At 38.3% G+C, this 27,640-nt stretch overlaps 1 protein-coding gene across 9 annotated transcripts in view; it reads right to left on the bottom strand.

Annotated features, from left to right (window-relative positions):
* Nucleotides 1-2,346: 2,346 nt before the first annotated feature.
* THSD7B (thrombospondin type 1 domain containing 7B) overlaps nucleotides 2,347-27,640 on the bottom strand; it is a 1,262,144-nt gene continuing 1,236,850 nt past the window's right edge. For 6 of the 9 annotated variants that reach the window (XM_086367910.1, XM_086367918.1, XM_086367926.1 and 3 more), the window contains 7 exons: nucleotides 24,711-24,870; nucleotides 23,439-23,612; nucleotides 23,244-23,339; nucleotides 20,426-20,508; nucleotides 16,908-17,100; nucleotides 13,464-13,551; nucleotides 2,347-2,562 (listed from right to left, as the gene is read on the bottom strand). In XM_086367910.1, coding sequence (XP_086224036.1) covers nucleotides 2,481-2,562; nucleotides 13,464-13,551; nucleotides 16,908-17,100; nucleotides 20,426-20,508; nucleotides 23,244-23,339; nucleotides 23,439-23,612; nucleotides 24,711-24,870 — 876 coding nt within the window. In that variant the 3' untranslated portion in view covers nucleotides 2,347-2,480. Of the gene's footprint in view, nucleotides 4,924-13,463; nucleotides 13,552-16,907; nucleotides 17,101-17,147; nucleotides 17,655-20,425; nucleotides 20,509-21,856; nucleotides 22,055-23,243; nucleotides 23,340-23,438; nucleotides 23,613-24,710; nucleotides 24,871-27,640 lie in introns of those variants that run through there. The other 3 variants (XM_086367941.1, XM_086367960.1, XM_086367969.1) reach the window with 3 other exon arrangements.

The raw sequence follows: 27,640 nt of genomic DNA, 5'->3' as shown, positions 1-27,640 counted from the left end.
TACTTTCCAGGTGATACTGGAGACCTGGGGTAGGACAGAGGGAGAGTTCAAAAATAGTGCCTACCAGTCTCCATGGCTTTTGAAGAGTATTTCATTTAGCCTCTAGATGTGGATTAAATTAGAGGCCTATCTTTCAGGCCAAAGTTTAAGATCTGCAGATGGGCCTCTTTCACAGAAATTCTGGACTCTTTTCAGTTGCATGCTGCCTTGAAGGTGGCCACAGTAAGTTTATGCAAGCTCTTTAAATACTGTTTCTTCATATCCTATGGTTTTGTGGGTCTTATTGTCACAAACCCTGTTAATTTTCAAAGTTAGATGTTTTGAAGACTTCTTAGGTGCAGATCTTAAAAGTTTGGGTGCAAAGGTGAAGTTCAAGCCTTACTTCTCAGAATCTGAGGGATGTTTTCCGTGCTGTGGAAGACTGCACCAGAGGTGGAAGTTACAGAGAGGTTGTATTTCAATCTCTCCTACCTATTCTGATGTGCATTTTTTTCTTGTGTGCCTGATGTGTAGGAGTCACTCAGCTAGTTTTTGGATTTCTTGTGGAAGATTGTTCCAAAGGCAGCTGTAGATTTGGCATGTTTGTGGGAGCACGTAAGCTCAGAATTCTCGTATGTGGCCATCTTGAACCAGAATCCCTTTAACATTTATTGTTAATGTCTACCTTAGGAGAAAAATAATTTCATTATCTCATTTTGTGGGTCACACAACTGAGGCGGAGAGGATTTGGCATCCTTGCACAGGATCACACAGGCAGTAAAGGGGATAGCTAGGATTTGATCTCTGACGCAGGATTTCTTGGGCTACCAGGAAGTCTTCTGAAGCTTTTTAGCCAAAGTGAAATAATGAAAGGACAACTCTAGGAGTTGTTCCCTCAATCACAATATTGACATCAACTATTCTCTTTTCATTGAGTTTTTTCATGTAAAACCATGGTGCCATTGAAGAAAATCAACTAGTGTTAAAATGATTAGCAAAAGCAAAAGTCCCAATTTAAGTAAAACCATTCTCTAACTTGCTCACTCTATCATATTTCTAACATTTCCATTTTCTCAGGCCACCCAGTTCATTTACATATATCAGTGTTTGCAATATTACACAGTGGTTTGTTCTAATGTTAGCTAAGCTTTAAATATGCCTTCAGAAATACTCTGTGTAATCATGCTTGTCTCCATTTCACAATGTAACCAATAGTGTTGAGCATGTGGGGAAAGAGCCCTTTTCTCTGTCAGTGATTTCTGCTGTCAGCCTCTAAAACAGTGACATGGGAAAGCTGTTATTAAAGCTGTCTTTGTCAAATCATCCCTGGAGAAGGAAATGGCAACCCACTCCATGGGCTCTTCATAGAAAATAAGTCTACAACAGTCAACATTTCAGTCTCTTGAACACTTTATTTGTTATAAATACAAGTCCATACCACAAGATGGCACCTTCTTACTTTCCAACATCTACGATTACAAACATTCATCTTCATAAAATGGTTTCAGCTTTTTCATGTGTTGTTTAGATATTATTGAAACCTTATAAAAGCAAGACTTCCTACAAAGAGGATCGGTGTTAGATGTATATTAAATGAGGTCAGATAATTAAATTCAAAAAAAGAATTTATAAATATTCAGATAAGAAAATTGAAATTACAAAAGCAGAGTTTGTCATCATTAAACTGAATTACAACTGTGTGTGGCTAATGCTATATCTACATGGTAAAGTTTTTGTTAAAATACAGTTTTAGTAATTAAATAATTTACCTCTTTTTTCCAATATAACCTCTAATTTCATTTGTACACCCTAACATTCAACACACATTTCATTCAAAACCACTTAGCTTTCATCTAGTCCAGCAACTACACACATTTCATTTGTTTTCAATAGATACAACTCATGAAGTGCCATCATCCTCCTGGCTACAAAACAAAATACAATTTGTAAAGGTAAAAACTCAGAATTTCTGAAATGGTAACCCATTCTCTCTGTGTTCGTGAAAATAGGCAAGCCAATTTGAAAGTCTTTGAACTGACGTAAATTCTAGAAAACTCAGTGTTGAAGTATGGGAAGAATAAGGATTTGCACTAATATAGTGCATAAGAATGCAGTGTCAGACTGATCGTTTACAGTAAAAGCCTTGGCCTCTCCGGATTGTCATCATGCTGCTGAGGATAAAATTTACTTAAGTCTGTGGGAATTCCATCATGTTTTCTTCCTCCCATTTCCAAACAGGAAGAGAAGGGTTTTCAGGTCCCTTGGGAAAATCAAAAACATTAAACACTCACACCCACAAACAACTGGAAAGCAAAATGGCAGACCTAATAATCCTTGACTCCACGTCCAAATGAAGTTGAGGCAATATTACTTTTGCAGTATTTGTATTCTGCTCAGTATATCACACCATGAGATTCCTCAAAAAACTGAGAAGTCTGAGAGCTACAAAATAGAAAGCGGTTAAGGCAGTTGATGTCTACATTTGGATTTCTTTTTTCGGGTTACATGTCTAAGTCTCCATCGTAGGCTAAGGTCAGAGGCTTCTGTTGGGGAGGTGTGCTTTGATGCGGTTTTGGCTTCTTGCTGTAAAGGGAAAAGAATTCCTGAGATGAAGAAAGTTCTCAGAGCTCTGTTTCATCTGCCAAAGAAAACTGTAAGGTACAGAAATCCAAGTGGTTAGACAAAAGACTGATTTCTCTGGACTGGCGGGTTCCTTTTTGGAATACTGGTATACTTTAACCCTTAAACCAGGAGAAGCCTCTCTTTTCCCCCCAAAATCTTATAAATCTTAAAAATAGTTTAGTGGAAACAATGAACTTGGTAAAGGGCCACTTTCCTTTGTTTATACGCTGTAATGTGAACATCTGTTGCTCACTAATTCCTAAGCTACCAAGACCTCCACAGCGCAGATGTTTTAACATCATAAGTAGCTAGAACAGCCAGATTCTCTTGCTTTACTCTGCTGTTGTTTTTAAGTAAACACACTTCTGCTCGGGCTTGAAACCTGGCATCTAGCTGCCAAGTCACCAAGGTCTGTTAGGAGAATTTCACTGATGTTGTACCAGGCAGAAGCATTCTCTTCCGGTCTCTGTGCTCCCTGAGTTTGACATCTTTGCCAGGTTAGAGAGGGCTGTTCTTGCTTCTCACACAGAGAGAAGCTGAAACTGAGTTACATTCCCCAAACTCTCAGCGATGTCCCAGATCTGGGGCAAACCAATCTTCATTATGCCTTTTGATTCTCAGTGTGGGTGAATGTCAACTAATGAGTACTTACAGTTTAATTCTGCTACACACTGCCTTCCCCACCATCATTCTGTCTCCCTTCTGTCCTCAGTGTCTAGGCTTTGCCATGCCTTCAGAGCCCAGCTCTTTGGGTTGTCCTCACCAAGAGGGAGCCCCCTCTGGCTTTGTCTCCAGATTTCTATACTATTTATTTTCTTGCAGCATGTTATTAATTGGATGCATGTACTAAGTGCCCAGCCCTGTGCTGAGCACTTTACATGAAACGCCTCACTAAATCCCAGGCCAGAAGTGAGAGAAGGGGCAGGGGGATTATCATTACTACTTGACAGAGAAAGACTGGAGAAGTTATTACCTTCCTCAAGTCACTGAGTGAGTGGCAGAGCCTAGAATCCAAATGCATCTTGTACACACAGGAAAAACACTTTTAACCCTTCAGTGCATTCTCCTTGTAGCCACATTATTAATTAGGCACTTGGTAGCAACAACTCTTTTGTCTGTACATATAGTTAATTTTTAATACTTTGAGTGAATGTAAATTAAAAACAAACATTTTAATCTGTACAGTTGAGTGGCATTTTGAACATTATGTTGCAACGTTGCATAATCATTACCCCAAAGGGAAACTCTTCCCACTAAGCAGTCTACACTTTGGAACAAGTAGCCTTTGGGACACTTTCCAAATACCATTCTTTAAGGCAGCTCCGAGAAACCAGCATTTGTCCAAAGGAGGAGACTAATGTAATGCATTATATAAGGCTATATATTTTACAAAATGCAATGTATCATAAAGGGGGTAATTAGGAACTGTTACGGACTCAATATTTGCATTACCCTTTCCTCAATCATATGTTGAAATCTTAACCCTGAATGTGATGGTATTTGGAGGTGGAAGATGGCCTTTGGAAGGTGATAAGGCATTCTCTACCCCTGGCAACCACCTGTCAACTTTCTGCCCCTGTAAATTTGCCTATTCTGGATATTTCCTATGGAATTATACTGTATGTGTGGCTTTTTGTGTCTGGCTTCTTTTACTTAATGGCTAAAAAGTTGAGAATTGCATGATGCGTGCATTTTACCACAAAAGAGACACATGTCTGATGACATTTTTTTATAGGGAGAATCTCCTAGTTTAAAATACTGAGAGAAACTTTGTTTGAAACAATTTATAGATGCTAGAAGCAATTTATAGATGTTGAAGAGGTGAATTAGAATGGATTTCTAAAAAGCCTATTGACAGGAACCAGAGATCCTACAGCGTCCACACCCGGCATACAGTAGGTATCTGTGTGTGACTGAGTGCTGGGCATGGGCTGCAGGCAAAAACATCCTCAACAGTGGAGAGGCAGAAATAAGCTTCAAAATTCACTGCAGAGGTATACTCACCCTAGGCCTGTTCCCCTTCTCAAAGAACAGGGACTGCATAATTATCTGAATAACATCCAAATTTGTCTATATTAATGTATATGTAGAATCCAGTGGCTCTAGTCACACTGCCAGGCTCCAGCTTGGGTCCAGAGCACACTAATCTGCATTTAAAGGGACTAAAAACTCACACAAATGAGAATTTACAACAAATTGGAAGTGACGGTTTGTCTATTATCCACCCTAGGGATGGTAGTAGAAGGTGTCCTAATGTCCAAAAGAATAGGAGGAATTTCATTTGGAATGACCATAGGGATCTTCTAGCTCCTCCATCTCCTGCTGTTTTAGGGGAAGAAAAGAGAGGGGCAAAAAATAAAGGTGTTTCCAGAGTTTCTGGCAATTCACTTTTTAAAATATTTATTTTAATGACATATAATTGATTTACAATGTTGTTAATTTCTGCTGTACAGTGATTTAGTTATATGTATATATGTTCTTTTCCATTATAGTTTATCACAAGATATTGAATATAATTCCCTGTGTTATACAGTCAGACTTTGTTGTCCATTCTCTATACAACAGTTTACATTTGGCAATCCACTCTCTCTTTTTTTTTTTTTGAGGAATTGGCTTCTCTAAAAAAATTATTTCATTGGAGTATAGTTGATTTACAATGTTGTTAGTTTCTGCTGTTCAGCAAAGTAAATCAGTTATACACATACGTATGTCTACACTTTGTCAGATTCTTTTCTCATATAGGTCATTGCAGAGTATTGAATAGAGTTTCCTGTGTTATACAGTGATCCTTATTAGTTACCTAGGCTCAGGGGTAAAGAATCTGTCTTCCAGTGCAGGAGACTTGGGTTCGACCCCTGGGTCAGAAAGATCCCCTGGAGAAGGAATTGGCAACCCACTCCAATATTCTTGCCTGGGAAATCCCATAGACAGAGGAACCTGACAGGCTACCATCCATGAGGTTGCAAAAGAATCATACATGACTTAGTGACTAAATAACAAGCATGTGACTCCCAATCTCCCAATATATCCCATCCCACCTGGTAACCATAAGTTTGTTTTCTGTGTCTGTGAGTGTATTTCTGTTGGTAAGTTCATTTGTATCATTTTTTTTTTAGATTCCACAAATAAGTGACCATAACATTTGTCATGATATTTGTCTTCGACTTTCCTCACTCAGTATGACAATCTCTGGGTCTGTCCATGTTGCTGCAAATGGCATTATTCTAACTGGCATTTGTTAAGGGCTTCCCAGCAGCACTAGTAGTAAAGAACTTGCCTGGGAATTCCCATGGACAGAGGAGCCCGGTGAGCTACAACACACAGGGTCAAAGAGAGTTGGACATGACTGAAGCGACTTAGCACACACAGCTACGTAGGAGAAACATGGGAAATGACGTCCTGGGATGTGGGGAAGAGGGGTAGAGACGGGTAGCTCTTTATGAAAAGACAACAGTATTGGTTACCAAAGGAGGTGGTGGTTAGAGTTAAATTAGGAGATTGGGATTAATATATACACACTACTATTCATATATACTATATTATATATGAAATAGGTAAACAAGGACCTACATTATGGCACAGGAACTCTACTCAGTATCTTGTAATAATCTGTAATGGAAAAGAATTTGAAAAGGAACAGATATGTATATACACATATACATACACACACACACACACAAAGAAATGGCAACCCACTCCAGTATTCTTGCCTGGAAAATCCCATGGACAGGGAACCTGGCAGCTATAGTCCATGGAGTCACAAAGAGTCAGGCACAACAACTGAGCTTGCGCATGTGTGCACACACACACACACATATATATATAAAACTGAATCACTTTTCTGTACACTTGAAACTAACAACATTGTAAAATAAGTATGCTTCAATAAAAATAAAATCCCCCTCTCCCCCATGAAAGAGACAATATTGCCTAGGAGACATCTAAACTTGGCCAGCCTCTAGGAGCTGTGCCTAGAAAACTTCAGCTCAAATATTACTTGAATTTTTACACCAGTTTACAGGTATGGAATTGTGAACGTTGTGCTCACCTCTAGGACAAAAAAAGAGGTGGCTCCTAGTGTGTAGGCTTGGGGTTTTTGTGGTGTGTGTTGGGATGGTTGTGATAAAGGCTTCATTTCATGATGTCTCTCTTCATACCTTGTAAGCTCTGTTGATGTATTAAAATCACAGCTATGAATGTGTGAGGGGCTTCCCTTGTGGCTCAGCTGGTAAAGAGTCTGCCTGTAATGTGGGAGACCTGGGTTCAATCCCTGGTTTGGGAAGATCCCCTGGAGAAGGGAAAGGCTACCCACTCCAGTATTCTGGCCTGGAGAATTCCATGGACTATATAGGCCATGGGGTCGCAAAGAGTCCGACATGACTGAGTGACTTTCACACACATGAATGTGTGAGATCTGAGAACTTTTAGTGAGTTTAAAAGTTAGCAACCACTGAATAATGTGGTAATGCTGCTGAGAAGCTGTGGCTTTAGAGCTTCCTGGCTGGTTAAAAAGAACCCTCAGAGGAAGATCTGAGTAGGGGCCTGCCCTCTGCAAAGTCAGCAAATAGGAAACTTTTCTTCAGAAGCCCCTGCTCCCTTTCCTTTCTTCCTTCCTGATCTTTATTAGGAAATTCATTTAGAAATAGTTTTTAAATTATTTTTCTCTTTTCAACTCTGCTATCAGGTAAGGTATGAGCACCTCACTCACACTAAATCAGGACCCCTAAATGCCTGGCCCGTGGGCCACCACCACCCCCAGGCATCCTGTGCCCGTGGTGGCCATCTCCCATCCATCACACACTTCTTTCCTGTTGAGCCCAGGAATAGCCTCATAATTCTTCCTAATGCAGCGCTCTTGACAGCCACTACCACTTTTAGAGTTTGCACAAGGGAGAAAACCATTATGCAGCTCTGGCTGTAAGAGATCATTGACTGACACGTTTTAAAGTCACCTTTTCCATGATCATTTGCATTTTAGCAAAGGATAAGCCCATTAGACCAGAAAAGCGAGTTCATTATGAAAAGACAGGCAAGTGCTGACACTTCTCACCACCCTTGATTGCAAGCCACAGGACCCAGACCAGAAGACACTAACAAACAGTCAGCTACTCATGAGGGCTGAGCCTCGGAGGTGGCAGCATCACCTTCAAACTTGAGAGCCCATTCCCTGCATTGTGCTGAGCAAGATAGAATAGATGTGGTTCTCCAAGTAACTTCCAGACACTATGTCTAGATTAACTAAAAGCTCACCCAATGGTCGTTCCCACTAAATGACCTCATGGATCTTTATTGCCAGGGGAGCTAGGGCATCAGTAATATTTCAAGATACCCAAATGTTTATGGCAGACATACAAAGGATCATATCTAACCAAAGCAGTCCTTGAGAAGACTATTTTTCTCTATTTTCTGAAAAACATTTCCAAATGTTATTATAAATTGCTTTCATCTAAAGTATACACCTAACACCTGGCATGTTATAGCAGCTCTCTTGTCCTAAGTTTTTTATTTTGAAGGAGAAAATATAAAATCTCCAAAACTGTCATCTTCTAACTCTTCTGCAAGCTATTTAATAGAAATAGATGCTGTGAAAACCTATTTGGATTCTTTAGGCAGCTCATATGTAACAGTAAGTGTTTTGATATCATAAGTCTGTTCCCAGGTCTATAACTTACTTTTCTTGGGAAATGAAGATCTGCTAAAAAATGGAAAAGGTGTAGACATTAAATTGAGTCTAAAGAGTTTTCGGGATTACTCAAGGACAAGAAATTACAGAGACTGGAAGTCCAGTGGAAAGGGGTTAAGACATTTGAGGGTTAAGACGAATCTGGAGCTGATTTTACCAGGCTGATACCCTTACATAAGTTATTGAACTTTTCTGAGTATGGCTTACTCCCTCTTTAAAATAAGGATGATAATAACAACACTTTATTGGATTATTGGAAAGACTGAATAAGGCAACCTATGTAAAGCACTTTGACATATGTGAATATTAGATTTTTTTCTTGACCTTTAAAGATCATGGGCAATAGATTGTTTTAGCTTATCCACTCATTGATTCATTCACTTATTTAATAAATATTTGTGAAACTTGTACTCTAAAAAATAAGTCATTAAAGCTCTTCTCCCCCACCCCCAAGTCCTTATGGTTTGGTAGATGTTGGAAGACGTTTATACAAGTAACTACAATGCCAGCATGGAGTAAATGCCACAGGGCTGGCAGCTTATACAAGTTATTCCAGGCTGTTTCATAAAGAAAAAGTTGGCATTTAAATTTTTATTGGGAAGAACTGTTAGAATGCCAATAACTTATGAAAATTAATTCTAGAAGAATGAACTGTAAGGAGTAAACCATGCAAGCAGAAGCTTTCTTGTGAAATAAGATACCACACTATGTACCCTAATGTAAGGTAACGCTTCCCAAAACACTATCCTTCAGAAAGAGGTTGTAGCCTTATATTCAACTCCTATAAATATTATGAAAGATTACAATATAAAAAGTATTTTAATGGAGATCATAAATATACATGAGCAGTACAAATAAAATGACAAACTTCCCTAATATATATTAATAGATACTTACATCTTGAGATAAAACCTCTGAAATAGCAACACAAGCAGATTGAAAGAAGTGTTGTATCTCAACCAACTTGGATGGATATGAGTATAGTAAACTTGAAATGTTGACTTTGATGTAGAATGAGATTTTAAATGCTTCAATGATAAAGCAACAATTTAAATACAAGGCAATGGCACCCCACTCCAGTACTCTTGCCTGGAAAATCCAATGGACCAAGGAGCCTGGTAGGCTGCAGTCCATGGGGTCACTAAGAGTCAGACACAAGTGTGCGACTTCACTTTCACTTTTCACTTTCATGCATTGGAGAAGGAAATGGCAACCCACTCCAATGTTCTTGCCTGGAGAATCCCAGGGACGCGGGAGCCTGGTGGGCTGCCGTCTCTGGGGTCGCAGAGTCAGACAGGACTGAAGTGACTTAGCAGCAAGCCTATGCAACACACTGGGGCATAGAGAAATATGAAAATGAAGTTGAAAGAGTTGTTTGGGCTCAAATAGTGGAAGGCTTTTAATGACTTGCAAGGCAGCCAGAACATGACTTTCATGTTGCTGTCAATGGGAAGCCACTGCTGGTGTTTGAGGAGGAAAGGGGCTGATCACTTGGCTAAGTTTTAAGAAGACTAATCTGGCTATAGAGAGTTGAAAGGAGGATTGTAGGGCTTCCAAATATGGAGCTAACTGCTACTTCCAATGAGGGATTATTAAGGGTGGATACTGAGGATGAAAAAAATAGATATACTATACACATAAGTATCTATATAATTTGGTCACTAAACAGTAGGGGATGATTCCCTTGATCTTTTACATTAAAAATTCTCTAGAAAATTATGTTTGTCACCACAATTCAGTGAGGTACCTATAATCAATCCCCAGAGCCTAGGAAGGGCTACAGTAAGTATTGTTGAAGGAATGGATTAAGGGTAACATACTTTTAAGCTGAAAGAAAGGGAGAAGTGTAAAAGGGCAGAATTTATGAATGTTAAATTTTAATTTTTAATCTTTTGGATATTCAAGGAAGAAGGAACCATAGAATCTGGAATTGGGGATGTGACTGTGAAGTAGAATACATCTCAGCTTTCACAGACTAATAGACTAGCTGATTATCTTACACTATACTGGGCCCTTGCTTTGAGAGCAGTTTCTCATCTATCAAGCCTTTATGTTCTTTGTTTCAATTTGAGATCTTTTCCTCATTTTTTCTAGTGGTGAATGCTTCCTATCACTCTCAAGCTCACATAAGGTTTTCCACTTCACATTTGTTCATTAAGACAGGATCTAGACAATACAAAATTAATTCAAACATAACTGGTCAAATCATTTGATTTTAAGGTAAATAACTGAAGGTGTTACTTTTTTATTGCAACACTGAGGAAGTATTAGCTGGATAGCAATCCAACTTCTAGAAATTCAATCTCAATCACTATAGGTGGCAGAAAGAATTAAAGTCACTTGATTTTCTTTACTAACTTTCACTGACCGAGAGCAAAGACTTAAAAACCTGTGTAACCTTGGAAGTATGAGCTAAAATACAAAGACTGGATTTGAATTGAGATTAAAAACTTTTGGGCAAAAATTGTCAAGGAAACAGTTTGAGACAGATGATGAATATAAATATCTCGATTTAGAGAAAAAAGCAAAGTAACACTTTGATCTTATGAAAATTAAAAAAAAAAACCTTTGAAAAATTTCAGGAAGCTAATAAAATATTCTCAACACACTTAAAAATATTCAAAGGTATTTACTTCTGTCTGGTTTTAAGATCAGCTCATCAAATAAGATATATACAATAAAGTAATCACCATTTTGTGAGAATAATATACTTAAGGAACTAGTTGCTTACAAAACAGGGTTCCTGGAATGGACAATCAAATTTTCTTTTATGGTTGGTCACTGTAGATAAACACCTGACTCTACTATCTAAAATATACTCATAGGTTTTTTGAACCAACTGGTCAATTTAACATACTTGGTAAAAATAGGTCAGTTTGAGAAGAAAATTTAAGAACTAGAATTTTCTCAGCCTTGCCTGCTATTAGTTACCTGGGGCTCTTTTAATTACTCCTGCATGTGGTCAAGTTGTCTGGATGCTTAAATCAGAATTCCTGGAGCTAGAGATAGCAGAAAGGAAAATTTAAAAAAAGTACCTTGTAAAATCTCACTCCCCTAAATAAAATACTGAGGAATAAACCTGACCAAAAAGGTGAAATAAACCCACAAACCTATGGTCAATTCATCTTTGACAAAGGAGGCAAGAATGTACAATGAAAAAAAAAGTCTGCTCAGCCAGGGGTGCTGGGACAGCTGGACATATGCATGTAAATCAATGAAGTTAGAACACCATAGACAAAAATAAACTCAAGATGGTTTAAAGACTTAAACATTAAGACATTATATTATAAAACTCCTAGAAGAGAGCATAGGCAAAACATTCTCTGACATAACGCGTACCAATATTTTCTTAGGTCAGTCTCCCAAGGCAATAGAAATAAAAACAAAGATAAACAAATTGGGCCTAATCAAACTTACAAGCCTTTTGCATAGTACAGGAAACCATAAACAAAATGAAAAGACAACCTACAAGTGAGAGAATATATTTTCAAATCATGTGACTGACAAGGGCTTGATTTCCAAAATGTACAAACAACACATACAACTCAACAAGAAAACAACCCAATTAAAAAAAAAAAAGGGCAGAAGACTTAAGTAGCCACTTCTCCAAAGACATACAGATGGCCAATAGGCACATGAAAAGGTGCTCAACATCACTATTTATTAGAAAAGTGCAAATCAAAACCACAATGAGATACCACGTCACACCAGTCAGAATGGCCATCATTAAATAGTCTACAGATAATAGATGGTGGAGAGAGCATGGGGAAAAAGAAACCCTCCTATATTGTTAGTGGGAATTTATTGAATAAGTTGGTGAAGCCACTGTGTGAAACAGCATGGAAGTCCCTCAGAAAACTAAAATAGAAATATCAAATGATCCAGCAATCCCAATTCTGGCCATACATCCATACGTGAAGTTGCTTAGTCGTGTCCGACTCTTTGTGACCCCATGGACTGCAGCCTACCAGGCTCCTCTGTCCATGGGATTTTCCAGGCAATAGTACTGGAGTGGATTGCCATTTCCTTCTCCAAGGGATCTTCCCAACCCAGGGATCGAACCTGGGTCTCCTGCATCATAGACAGACGCTTTACCGTCTGAACCACAACCTTAGAAAAAATATATGCACCCCTATATTCATAGCACCACTATTCACAATTGCCAAGACATGGAAAAAATCTGTATGTCCATTGACAAATGAATGGATAAAGAAAATTCTTTTACAAATATGCGATGGAATAGTACTCAGCCATAAAAAAGAATGGAATAATGCCATTTGCAGGAACATGGATGGACCTAGACATTAACACAGTAAGTGAAGTAAGTCAGAGAAAGACAAAAATGTCCTATGATATCACTACATGTGAACTCTACAGTATATAAATGAAACTGTCTATGAAACAGAAACAGACTCACGGAGATATAGAACAGATGTGTGGTTGCCAAGTGGGAGGGTGGTAGTAGTTGTAAGTTTTTATACCTAGAATGGATAAACAACAAGGTCCTACTATATACAGCACAGAGAACTATTTTCTATATCCTGTCCCCATAATGGAAAATGAAAAAGAATGTGTGTGTATACATATGTGCCTGCTGAGCTGCTTCAGTCGTGTCCGACTCTTTGCAACGCTATGCTCTATAGCCTGCCAGGCTTCTCCATCCATGGGATTCTCCAGGCAAGAATACTGGAATGGATTGTCATTTCCTTCTCCAGGGTGTGTGTATGTATTTGTGTGTGTGTGTATGTGTGTATAAACTGAATCACTTTGTCTAACAGCAGAAATTAAAACAACATTGTAAATCAACTACACTTAATTAAAAAAAAAAAAAAAAAAACCTCTGTGATTAAGTCCTGGTACTAAGAGGTACCAGGAAATTCCAGTGTGTTAAAATGGTACTGATCTAAATCAAAATTGTAAAATGGGAAAGCCCTGATTAATGATTTGCCTCGTATACCTGTGATATTATATGAAAGCCAAATACAAAAATGTTATTTCAAATGAGGACAATAAAGATAATACTCTCCCACTTAAACTATTTAGCAATTCTAATGTTGGTGATTATTTGTGAGTTTAAGGGTCCTGTTTTAATGACCAGATTTCAACATAAGTTTTCTTTTAGTATAATATGCCACCAATGAAAATATAGAGTATAAACTTTTTACTAGTTAGTACTTACCAAACAAGGTAGGAAGTAAATACTAGGAAAATCATGATAAGAAAACCACCACCTGAAACTCCATAAACCCAAATTTTCACTCGGCCATCTGTTTAAAATAAAAAATAACAGGCTTAGCATACAAAAGCTTTTATTTCTCATTTATTTAGTGTATTATTTATTTCTCATCTGAATTCTGAGATTTGCATAAGTCAGAAGCATATGTGAAAATACTCACATGTGACAGCTATCAAATGTCCAAAAAATAAGTGAAAATATTAAATATAGGTTATCAATTTTTTCACAATGCCAAGACCAGTGCTACTAATCAGTACTTCATAAAATCTAACAACTTGTAGGATATTTTGAATTTATTTTCATTTATATATACTTCTAATACAAAAGTATTACAAAGCATATCCACATGTAGAAGTATATATTATTTTGGATTTAATATCTGTAAGAGGTTAAAAAAAAAAGAACCAAATAGTCTGATCTATTTTGTGATTTTAACTATATGACACACACCTTATGTATGGTGTGTGTATGTATAAATTTGAGTTGTTTCTGGAAAACACATGGTTTTTGTTATGTTTTACATGAGCACACAGTTAACTAAACTTAGAATTGCACTGATAATAGCAATTCCTTAGCGTCCCAAAAGGAATTATGCTCCTTTCTGAAAGATGTACACACCAAGGTTCATTATACTACATTGACTGTAATTAACTGTAGGTCCAGAAAAACACATGTCAGAATCTTATTCTAAGACCTTCATGGGATAAAAAACAATCTATTGTAAACATTTGTTTGAAAGAAAATCACTATTACTTTCAATTATATTGTGACTATCTATCACAGTTTTGGCTTACAAGACACTTTCAAGCCTCAATCAGGTTTTAGAATGAGTTTTCAACATAGTAATGGCCCTTTTTATGGTCATAAAACTTTTAACAAAGCTTTGATTTTGATCTCTTTGAAACACTAATGATGTGATCCCCTATTCTGAATTTTTTACATTGGCAATTAAAAAAAGTCTTCCCTGAGTGACAATGTACTTTTCATCTTATTACCCCTAAACCTCATAAAGCTGAAGTATTGTAAGATCCAGTGCTTTTAAATCCCTATTGCAGAGGTATGTGATCTGGGTGACCTTTAAATCATGTTACTTAAAGAAGAATTAACATAGCTGTTTATATGAAGCTAATGTTGTATAGCACAGAGGGCTTAGCTCGGTTCTCTGTAATGACCTGGGTAGATGTGATGAGGAGGGAAGTCCAAGAAAGAGGGGATATATTTGTGCATGTGACTGATTCACTTCATTGTACAGCAGAAACTAACATAACATTGTAAAGCATTTATACTACAATAAAAAATAATTTTAAAAAAAGATATGTAGTGGAAAATTAGTCTTCCTGCCAATCTCTGAGCTCCCTACCCAGGTGCCACTGTTACCAATTTATGAACCATCTCATAGTTTTCTCTGCAAATGCAAGCGAGTATATACACAACATACATGCACTTTTTCAAAAAGACACAAATTGTCCTTATCATTCATTTTGGTACTACTTTTCCACCTAACAATACATAATAAAAATATTTCCATACTAGTTCATAAAGGCAGGTCCATCTCATCCTTTTTAATACCCCTAAGAGACATTACACAGTTGAATCATATTTTTGTTTGTTATTCTGTTTGTAGACATTTATGTTATTTCCATTCATTTGCTATATAATAAGCAATCATATAATATCATTTAAATTCTTCTCTCAGTATATGTGTGTATATTTGTATGATTAATTTGTAGGAGGAAAATTTTAGGTCAAAATGTATGATAGGTTTTGCCTAATTGCCTTCCTGAGAGTTTGCTCAAATTTTTAACCCCATTATGAGAACCTAATGAAAGTTATAAACTTTCTCACAGACTAAATATATATTTTACATATATGTTTATATACATACATACCTATACAAGTGTATATATGAGTATACATATATGTGTCTGTGTTTATGCATGTATGTGTACACACATGTATAGTCACATACATGGTATTGATGCTTCAGTTAGATCTCCAGTTTAAGGACTTCATTTGTGGATTTGAAAACTCATTTTCTTGGAACCTCATCTTAATTCTCTCTCTGAAATAGGGTCTAGAAGCAGTGAGTGAGACTGGCTGCATTTCATAGCATGCTTCCCTCAATTTTAAGTCTGTTTCTCTAGCTAAACATCACAGATGAATATGATTTTTAATATCTATGGCACGCCCAGACGTACTATGGAACCAAAAGTTAAGATATTGTGGTCATCCTTATAAGCTAGTCATAGAATGTCTTGTTTCTTCCACTAGATCTAGGGTCCTTTGTGCCTGGGCTCTAGTTTTGCTTCATTTGAGCATGTCATCAGGGCACTTTGGTATGACCAAGGCTTAGGATCTGGGCTGAAAGTTCCCAAGGTATATTTTGTCTGAGCTTCATGTGTGTCTTCCTTCTCAAGGTTCCTTCCATCAGTCACGCTATCTCCCTGTCATTCACAGCACTTTGTTTTCTGGAAGAGGTATGTACATTAGGCACAGAGAATTTTGCTTTCATATTTTTGTCCAGTTCTTAAAGAAGAAAGTAGAGGCCAGTGCTGTGTAAGGATCTTATTGGCTTGCCTTTCATACCTTTCTGTCACTTACTGGTGCTGTGACCTTGGTCAAATTATTTTGCATTGCCAGTTTCAGAATCATAATCTCTAAAGTGGGGATAACAACATCTCATTATATGTTGCAAGAATACAATGAGGTGAGTCATGCAATACAACCAGCATGGAATCATAGGGTATAGAGAAATTATCTAATACTGTTCATTCTTATCCTTAATCTCCACTAAGTTTTGAGTCCTATAGGCCTGACACTGTGCTAATACTCACAAAAATTCTTCAGGACAGATGCCTAGATTGATTCATAGATGAGGAAACAGTTCCAGACAGGTAAAGAAATTACATGCAATTACAAAGGAAGTACCTCTGATCCTTGATACCCATAGGTCTCTTGGCCTCTGAAACTGATGCTGTTTTACTATATCACTAGTGTTTCTCAAACCAGATAGGGTACCTGGAATTTCCCTACGTAACTCCATGTTCTTGAGAATCTATTGCTTTTCTCATTTTTCAATTATATATAAAACTTCACAATTTTTATTATAAAGTCTTTGGCAAAGATAATTTACAATTCAAACATTTTCAAAGATTAATATTTGTTTCCTTAACTCAGACTGGGGTTGGGGTTGACAGACTTATTCTCAACCACCCGTGAGAACGTTTTACACTACATGGCACTCAAATGTGAGGAACCTTGAATAAGACCATATTGCCTTTTCTGTCCCTTCTTCCCTCCATGCTTTCCATCATGAGCAGTGGTCACAATATGAACCCTAATCCCCCAAGAGAAAATTTACATTTCTTACTCATAACTGATATGTACCTGGATCAAGGGGTTGGAGAGACCAACCTTTAAAAATATCATGTATTTTTGAATTCACAGGTCTGTTTTTCCCAGCAAGGTTTTTCACATCAGCTTTTTTATCCTCTGAGCCCGGTACCTTCATGCAGTAATCCAGGAGACCATTTGATCTCATGATCTCTGTATAGCCTTTCTCACAACCACAGACTCCACCCTACAGCATGAAAAATACATCTCTGGTTACACAGTGAGTCGTACAGATGAAAAAATAACACCTTAATTGTTGGAACTGCTCGATAGTTGCATGATATGTCATGGCAATTTAGGGTTTTTCAGCACCAGACTTGTCAAAGCAATGAAAATTCAATAAATAGTTCATCTTTCTGATTTCCAAAGCCAACACTTCAATAAATTATCAGTTCTTTCTAGTGACTGATCATTCTTACATCTTCCAAATTGAAATCATAATTTTTTGTCAATAGAGAATATGAACTACATCCTTTTCTCTCTTACAGAGGTGTTTAAAGCTTTAATTAAAAATTTACTTTGGTTCTTCCCCCAACTATCTCAGATTCCTGCCTGCTTACTCCAATCTGTCCTTAACATTGAGAAGCAAAGCAACAGAAATTATGTGCATCTCTTCTCTGAGTTTTGTGCTCTTTGAGGTCTCTTTCTGCCTCTATCATCTTCTATCATTGATCATAAACTAGAATGAACTGGCTCTCCACTCGTAGGCTTAGTTCCGCACTCAGAGGAGACAGTCCAAGGCTGTGAAGGGGGGAAAAAAAAACTTCACCAAAGGCACATGTCCACGAGAGGGAGGAAAGACAGAGAGAGAGATATCTTAAAGTAACCTGAGTGTCACACCACATCATCACATTCCTAGTTGGCATCATGACAATGGGTCTTTCATATTTGTCTGTGGATTCCTGGTAATTTTCATGCACAATAAGCCTTTCAAAGAAACTGATAATGATACAGTGTAATGGGCAAAGATTTTCTATCTGTCTCTGGAAGTGAAACTGAAATAACTGCTCTTCCTTCCTCCAGGAAACATAAAGCCAATAGAGGAGAATAGAAAATAAGCATGAGATTATGAATCTCTATGACTTTGCTATTAGGATTCCTTACATAAAACTATGTCTGGTATTTTCTCAACATACCTTAGCCTTAAATGGTAACTCATATCAATCTTTATGCATCAGTCATGTTTACTTACTGGTTCCAAATAGGGGAAGGAGTATGTCAAGGCTGTATATTGTCACCTGCTTATTTAACTTATATGCAGAGTACATCATGAGAAATGTTGGGCTAGATGAAGCACAAGCTGGAATCAAGATTGCCCAGAGAAATATCAATAACCTCAGATATGCAGATGATACTACCCTTATGTCAGAAAGTGAAGAGGAACTAAAGAGCCTCTTGATGAAGGTGAAAGAGGAGAGTGAAAAAGTTGGCTTAAAACTCAATATTCAGAAAACTAAGATCATGGCATCTGGTCCCATCACTTCATGGGAAATAGATGGGGAAACAGAGGAAACTGACAGACTTTATTTTTTTGGGCCCCAAAATCACGGCAGATGGTGACTGTGGGCATGAAATTAAAAGACTCTTACTCCTTGGAAGAAAAGTTATGACCAGCCTAGACAGCATATTAAAAAGCAGAGACATGACTTTGCCAACAAAAGTCCATCTAGTCAAAGCTATGGTTCTTCCAGTGGTCATGTATGGATGTGACAGTTGGACCATAAAGAAAGCTGAGCACCGAATAATTGATACTTTGATCTGTGGTGTTGGAGAAGACTCTTGAGAGTCCCTTGGACTGCAAGGAGATCTAACCAGTTCGTCCTAAAGGAAATCAGTCCTGAATATTCATTGGAAGGACTGATGCTGAAGCTGAAACTCCAATACTTTGGTCACCTGATGTGAAGAACTGACTCATTTGAAAAGACCCTGATGTTGGGAAAGATTGAAGGCAGGAGAAGGGGATGACAGAGGATGAGATGGTTGGATGGCATCACCGACTCAATGGACATGAGTTTGAGTAAACTCTGGGAGTTGGTAATGGACAGGGAGGCCTGGCATGCTACAGTCCATGGGGTCACAGAGTTGGACATGACTGAGTGACTGAACTGAACTGATTTACTTAGTCATCAGTTGTTGACTGAACACATGATATTGAGGAGCAACAGATACTAAAACTAAAAAGTAGAAGTTAAAAAAACATAATTAATAAATGCCTAAAGTTTAGGAAGAGAGTATATAATGACAGTTATCATTATAAATATTTCCAGTGGTTTTACTTTAAGACATTACTCAATGTTCAATGGGGAGAAACTAATGAAGAAAATTGGTACAAGCTCAGATATGAAAGCTATCATTTGAAGATGTGTCTCTAGTCTGAGTGAAAAGCTGTAACCAGTTATATAGGCCAAAGGTTCAAGGGAAAAGGTATTTTATATTTATTACAGAGGGTATCCAGAGAGTTGGTGGGAAGCCACAACTTCTATTTCACAAACATCATTAGCCCATGAAGTCGTTGCTGATCTCTTTTCCTTCTTTTTTCCACTGGAAACTTAATCCCTAGCTTTCCTGTATCAAAGAATTAACCTAATTCTACTTGAAGTAGAAGGTCCATGAAATAGAATGGAGCATTTGAATCATTTTAACCAAATCATTTTTGGAAAGAACACAGTATAAGAAGAAACTTATTTCTTTGAGAGACAGGGCACACCTTTCTTCTTTATACACTGTACACTGTGAGTACCACTGATTAGAATACATGGTACATTTTGCATTAAATCCTGAGCAGTAATGGGTGGGAATTAAAGAAGGAAAAGGAGAAAAATTTCTGCTTTAAAAAATGTATATATCAGACTCCTTTTCTTCCTAGTGTTGTCAGTTTCTCTCCCCAGAATGTAGGCTGCATGAGGGCAGGAAGTTTGTTTCCTGCTGTGTCCTCAGCACCTTGGACAGTTCCCTGTGTGTCAGCCATTCAGTAAACTTTTATTGGTGACTGAATAAATAAGTGGGTGTTATGGGGCAAAAAAAAAAAAAAAAAGTGTATATATATATATACACACCCATAATTATTACCCATAACCATACTATCAACTTATTTAAAATCAACTAAAAATTTATACACACTAATCACAGTGTAATCAAATTTAGTACCTAATGTTTAACAAACATGAACATATCCTTTTAAAGATTTTGCAAAATAGTTTAGGTATATGAAATGGAGGAAATAAAATCAACTGAGAACACATTGATAATCAGAGGAGAAATAGAGCTAACAGAGATTAGATATCTGAAAGAGAGGTTAGCTATAGATGGATTTAGAGGTAAAAAAGACTGCTTTCTTGAACACATGGCCATGCAAAGAAATTCTTAATAGCTGTGATTACTTCTGCAAATGCCTCTAGGTGGTATCGTGGGCCCATGGAATTGCTGCTTGGGCTACAGGAGACTGGAAAACATCAGACAACATACATATAACACAATTAAATTACCTGTCCAAGCCTCAGCACCTGACTCACCTGTGTGCAGTAGGAGAAAGGTTTTCTGCAAGCTGGGTTACACTGCCGAATAGCAGCAGGGCGTGCCTGAGGGGAGCAGCCTCCTACAAAGGAAATCCCGCCATCATTTACAGATTTTTCTAGGATAAATATTCACTTCTTTTCCTCTCTGGCACTGGCTACCTTGTAACAGTATTATTTTTATTTTGTTGATTATTCTAGGAAGGGCTGTTTGAGATGGGAGGCTCTGCTAACAGAAGTTGTTTACAGTTGAGATTTTATACCTGCGTGTTGGCCAGGTGATTCTATCATATGGCTTCACTTGAGGGCAAAGCCTGTGAGTGTCAGGATCAGCAAAAGAATTGATGAAATCTCAATTGAAGTTCAGGAGCAGAAAATATATACGCTCAAAGATCTGTCTATATAGTTTTTTTCCAGCTCCCAAACTAGGCACTAGACCAATTCCCAACAACCAAACACTAAAAGAATGCCACTAGCCCATTCATGAGACCATGATATTAAACAATTTGGTAACATTTTAAACGTATTTCAGCCAGAATACACACATATACACACACATGCAGAGTCACATACAGATTGCCACACATATTTTTAAGAGCAAATGTATATACTCCAGCAGGGATAATCATACATCTGACACTAGTACTTGCAAGTCCTTATTAAAATAGCTTTCAGTAACTAGATGGAATAATATCTCTGTAATCTAAAACTCATTTATATATTAGTCATGCCTTCCTGGATTCAAGGTACCAGCAAAGAAGTTGACATATTATTCAAGGGCACCATTGAAGCTACATTTATATACCACTGGCTGCATTTATAGGTTCTAGTTTCTGCATTATTATAATTGTCAACCAATTATATAGTATATAATCATAACACAGCCAATTATGATTTTGTAACTAGAGAAAGTTTTGTGCTTAAGGCTGTGTAGGGAATGTGGCATCTACATTTTTCTGAAAAATGAAACAGCTAAAATCTGTTACTTGAAAAATAATTTCCACAAGAAAAAAAACACCAGGCTCCAGAATGAGCAGGTAGGTGTGAAACTGATCATGTGTTAGTGGCAGTAACCACACAGCCTTGTCACTGCCAACAGAGTTTGGAGGTGGTGTTTTTTCCTCCTTAAACCAGGGATCTCCACCATGCAGTGTGTATACTCCATGGGGAGAGGAGCACCTGGGAGCCAGGAAAAACATGTTAGAATTTGTATATTTTAGCCAACATTTTAAATTTTAACAGTGAAATTAAGCTGTGATGATACTTGGCAGGTGACACTGGTAACCTGAACTCATTCATCAGGTGGCCCTGGGATGCACACTGGGCGCGAGGTGCTCCACGCATCTGATAGTGGAGCCCTCACCGGTTGGTTAACTCCCAGCATGCTGCAGCAAGTGATGCTTTCTGTGTTCCTGGTTAGGCAGATGTACCGTATATTTAGTTTTAATAATAACTTACACAATGGGCAAGTCACTTAAAATAAATGGTTGTATGGAAAAACTATGGACTTAAAGGGACAACCAATAATGAAAAAAACAAGTAAACTAGAAAAAGGTGAAGCAGACGATCTTTCTCCGATAGAAAACTCGAGATTCTTCTATTCTGATGAGCTCTTAGTCAGCCGTAGCGCTAAGTAAAAAGAATGACAATTTGATTTTCTTTCATAAGAAGGCATCGAAACAAACCCATTTAAAATGATTGAGAAGACCATTTGTACAATCTAATTGCATTCACTGCCCTGAATGAGGAACCCTTCCTTCAATATATATTCAGATATTAAATAATAATCAAGGCTACCACATTGTTAAAAAATGAAGCTTTCAGTACATGAACATAAGCATCTATAATTTACAGGAAAATGTTTTTAATCATTAATATATTTTAGCTTTATTATATCTTTATCAACTCTTTTAATTTCAATTTATGTATATGTTTCATAACATGATACATTAGCACAGTAGTGTGGGATTTTAGGATATTTTGAGGTCTGTTCTCAAATACCTTTTACTGAAAAGGTACATCTTTTAAAATTTTAGAGACCACTGTTTTAAATCAACATCTGTGTCTTTCCGTTTTTGTCTTAGATCATGATATTCAAGGAAATTTTATTATGTATCAACTGATGCTGAAGCTGAAACTCCAACACTTTGGCCACCTGATGTGAAGAACTGACTCCTTGGAAAAGACCCTGATGCTGGGAAAGATTGAAGGTGGGAGGAGAAGGGGACGACAGGGGATGAGATAGATGGATGGCATCACCGACTCTGGACATGAGTTTGAGTAAACTCTGGGAGTTGGTGATGGACAGGGAAGCCTGGAGTGCTGCAGTCCATGGGGTCACAAAGAGTTGGACACAAATGAGTGACTGAACTGAACTACTTCTTTAAGTTGTCTGATATACTGTGTGTGTGTATGCTCAGTCAGTCAGTTATATCTACTCTTTGTGACTCCACTGTAGCCCACTAGGCTCCTCTGTCCATGGAACTCTCCAGGCAAGAATACTGGAATAGTTTGCCATTTCCTTATCTAGGGGATCTTCCCGACTCAGGGATTGAACCCCTGTCTCCTATGGCTCCTGCACTGGCAGGAGAATTCTTTATAATTGTGCCACCTGGGTAGCCTGTCTGAGATATTATGGGACTTCATATAGAACTGTTTGCTTTCTAAGATGCAAAGATCTATGGCAACTTGCCATGAAGCTCATCTAAGTCCACTCCCCAGTCTTCCCTTGCTTATAATTTTTAAGCTAATTCTTCTCACCAACAGCAACACTCAGAGATCTTTCCGAAGTGCCCACATGAATCTTAGGCAGGAATACCTGTGACGTTAATGCCATCTGAACGTTGGCACCACACAGTTCGTTCATTATTGTTCCAAAGACTTGCTTTCCACGTGTAGTGATAACATTTACCTCCTGCAAGTAAATACGATAACAGCGGTTCTATTATGCCTCAATCAAAGCAGAATAAGCATTGATCAATCAAGGCTGAGAGTTGAAAAGTGCTCTTGGTACCTGTACAAGGGCGTGTTTCTAGAACCTGCTGGGGGCAGCTGTCTTGGTTCTCAAAAGACTGAATTATAAATGTCCTTGACCTAGATTGGCGACCCAGAGTCTCGAAGCTTCTTCCATCAATGCAGGTCAGCTCACATGTGCTCCACTCTGACCATTCTGTTAAATGGCAGTCTCCTGGAGGATCATGCAGCACAGAGCAGAGGAAACAGTGTGAAAACTGGCCCCTGACCCCATTTACACACACAGGGTTCACAGCCGGATTTGTGTGGTGCCACAGTGTCCACGTGCATTCCAGAAACTACAAACTCTATGCTGACAAATTTTCTAATTAGAAAGCACTAGGAGTGAGGAAGTAATTTATGGTTTAATCTAGTTGAATGAAAAGCGCCAAGCACTATACTGCCATTATTTTGCTTCAAATCATGGCAGTTTTATCTAGAGAACACTAGTGTCTACTAGTGACGATAAAAATTTTAAAAGGATGTGTAAAGATTACAGCAACTCAGTTTTTAAAGAGCATCATAACATCATAAAATGGATGTTCATAGAAATTATATAAAGGAAAGAAGTAGAGTAGCTTTAAACTTAAAGAATGTTTCATTTAACAATCCAAACACACACAATTTGTGTGTGTGTGTGTGTGTATATGAATGTATGTATACACACATATATGTCACATGCCATATTATAAGACCACATAAGGATATATTTAGCCACCTTAAGCTCCTGCCATACAAGGTTAAGTTGTGTTATTAGGATTAAAATAAACTCATAAATCTTATGTAACTAAGAATAACCTTCACAATTACATAGGACTTGCTTGTTTAACAGAGTGCTTTCACGAACTTTTACCCTTATTTGTCGTCACCATGTCATCAGCCAGGGTTCATTACTCATGGATTCAGTCAACGTTTTTTTAATGCTGGCAATGTGCTTGGTGTGGTCAGGTATTATTAACACATTTTCTAGATGGAGCAACCACTGCTCAAAGCGACAAGAGTATATGTCCCAGGCAAAATGCCAGTGACGTGATAGTGACCAGATTCTAACTTAGCTCTTACACTTCCAAGTCCAGTGCGTCCCCCCGACTCACCCAGCCAGCCTACTTTGCCTCTATAGAAGCTGTTAGGTATATTCCAAAGTGATAACCAATGACACATGGATTAAAGTTAGTTACAAACTTCAACTTGGATGAGAGAGAACTCCAAAAAACAGAAAAATAAATAAAAAGGTCACCATGGAAGGCATTCCCAATCATTTAAAATTGCCTACCTGGGCAAGGCACTGAACACGGCTGTTTCAAGATGCTGTCTTGAAAGGGCATCTCTCTACACAGTGCATCATCTACACGTACAGTCCAGGGAGATACTGAACCATTGTGGACCACACAGGAGAGGCTGCGGGTCTGGACTCCTTCCCCACAGTCTCCACCCTGTCAGAGGAAAGGATGCTGTCAGCATTACCCAAATCAGGAACATCTCAAAGTTTTAGCTCCCGCCACCTCTTGGGAAAAAGAAACCAAAAAACAAAAAAAACACAGTTGCATATTTCTTTAGCTTCCTCCTGTTGAGAGTTATCTTTCAGTTGTTGACAATAAGGCATCCCTGAGCAATTCTCTTAGAGCTGACAGAGCAATTGAAGCAGAAATGCAAATTTATGCCTTGAAATTTATGCACTCAGAATATGACGATTCATTCTGGAACTCAGCCAGGATTGACTGAAAAAGAAAAACAATACCTAATTTGTCTAGGTGTATGTGATAAAGTGGCCTAATCCATAATCACTCCCCAAAAGAGCATGTACAACCACAGGGTGTACATTTCTCTTTTGCTTTGCTTGTTTTTCTTTTGTAGGGAATTCAGTACTTTTTCATGTGGATTAGATTGGGGTTTCCAGTAAAACGCTGATTTTCTCGGAATGCCTCTGTGCTGAATATTATTCTTTGAAGACATTTTATACAAATCCCACTCAGATTTTTCTGGCCAATTAGAAAAAAAATTTGCAGTTTCTCACAGAAACAGAAGCTTTGTGGTTTATCTAGCTCGACCATCTGCCTGATGAAAGACTTCCTACTCTAACATTTTTAGCAGATACTCACAAGGTGAGTATTATCTCTTCAGTTTAGTCAGGTGCTCATATTTCAAAAAGAAGTCCATTGGATATTTGGATAACTGAAGAGGGTAGTTTTGTGGGTTTTTTTTTTTTTTTAATCCCAGGGGTGCAAGAGTGAGGCTGAGAGAGCCATCGCGGGTACAGAGGAAAAGCAAATACGAGGTAGTGTGTTGTCAACTGGCCTCAACTTCATAGTAAACACAGCTGGTTTCTTGGTCAGTCACAACATTGTTTAGACAGGCCACATGGATCATCTAAGATGTGGTGGCAGGAAAAAGGCAGAGGCATTTATATGCCACCTCCTCCATGGATCCAGTTCTCATTGATCAACTTTCATCCCAGGGAGTATTAACTCCCCTATACTTCCGAGGTATGTTACTCAGCTCCCACTAAGCCAGGAAATAGGTGGAAGACCAAGAGTTTTTTATGATTACCTCTGGTATAGATGGAGAGAGAGAGAAAGAACATTTGTATAGACTCTGTCGCTGCACACAAGGATGCTACATGCTACAACCCATTATTAGGTGATAACTGGACAACTGGGCTCTGCATTGGGAAACTGAATTTCGCCTCCTCCTTATTTCTCCCTCCCACCACAGGACTCAGAAACTACATTGCTAGAACTTGGAGCTTCTGCGGCTCTGGCAGCAGCAGGATTGAAGAGGGACATGGTGGGCAGCTAAAGCAGTCATGACAGTGCTCCTGGGTGTGGAGCAGATGACTCAGAGGCTGATGGGCCTGCTGAGCACCAGCCAGGTCAAGGCACAGTGACAGCAGCTGCTAAGTATCAGGGGCAGGTTGTGGATGGGCTGCCGGATATGCAGGATGGTACAGAGGCTGCTGAGAAAAATTCTTTCAGATTCAATGTTACACTGGCAAAAAAAAAGAAAAGGTGCAACTTGGAGGAGGTCTAAGTTACCGCAACTTAGAGACTGAATCATCTGAGCAGACGCACAAACTGGGACCATCACATCCTTTTCCATACATGTTTTAACAAGAATTGTGCTTTGTTTATCTAAGATGGCAATCCCCACACTTGCTATCTCAGTATCTCATAACCATTCTAACCATTGTGAAATGGTTAAAAAAATGTGCCCTAGTTATGAACCCAAGTGCACTTTTTTTTTTTTTTGAGAAAGGGAAGTTCAAAATCAATTCACAATATATTTATCCAAACCAAATGTTCTAGTAAATATTTATACCCCAAAGTTGAAAATAACTAGCATAAGTTAAATTTGGGTTTGGGGGAGGGTTCTTTCTGTAACTTTTGGCCATTGCATGGCCAAATTGCCTAAGGTATATGTTTCACTGTAGAGTGTCAGAGTTCATAACTTGGAGTCTGAAGATACTGCAGCATGTCTGAAGTTTGAAGTTACTGCTCTCTAGAACCTCAGGTAACTGGAGATGCAATTGACTAGAGCTTTGTTTGACATTCCAGGAGATGGAGTGTGCAGAAATGAAGGGAAACTAGTCAATATCAGGGAGCACTTTCAAAACCAAAACAAACAATAATATGTTTCTAGTATGTATCCATGTTCCACCTTAATCTCTTATAACCTTTGACAACAACAGCCACGGTATGAGGAGAAATCAGCAGCAGAATGATAATTTCATTCATAAAGCAAGCATTCATCCAGTCTCACTCATAAGACTTTACACACCAGGACTTGAAAACAGAGCCAGGCTTCTTAGAACAAGATGGTCAATAGTCAGGATTCTGTCACTAAGTCTCTGCTGTCCAGATCATTAATGGACTTCCTGTCTACTCTGGATCAGCATCACCAGATGTGGATCAGCAGGTTGTGCTAATGTTCAAAATCAGAGTTTTTATCGACCCTATAATAACAACCTCAATTTATTGAGCTCTAAATTTAGGTACTATGGTCAGCACTACATATGACTTGTCTGCTGCTGCTGCTAAGTTGCTTCAGTAGTGTCCGACTCTATGCGACCCCATAAACGGCAGCCCACCAGGCTTCCCCGTCCCTGGGATTCTCCAGGCAAGCACACTGGAGTGGGTTGCCATTTCCTTCTCCAATGCATGGAAGTGAAGTCGCTCAGTCGTGTCCAACTCTTAGCGACTCCATGGT

The sequence above is a fragment of the Bos grunniens genome, chromosome 2, assembly GCF_055505025.1.
Source record: "Bos grunniens cultivar Pamir isolate PY7600 chromosome 2, Bosgru_T2T1.0, whole genome shotgun sequence".
Lineage (NCBI taxonomy): Eukaryota > Metazoa > Chordata > Mammalia > Artiodactyla > Bovidae > Bos > Bos grunniens.
Note: the sequence above shows the minus strand (reverse complement) of the source record. Positions and strands in the feature narration are given on the sequence as shown.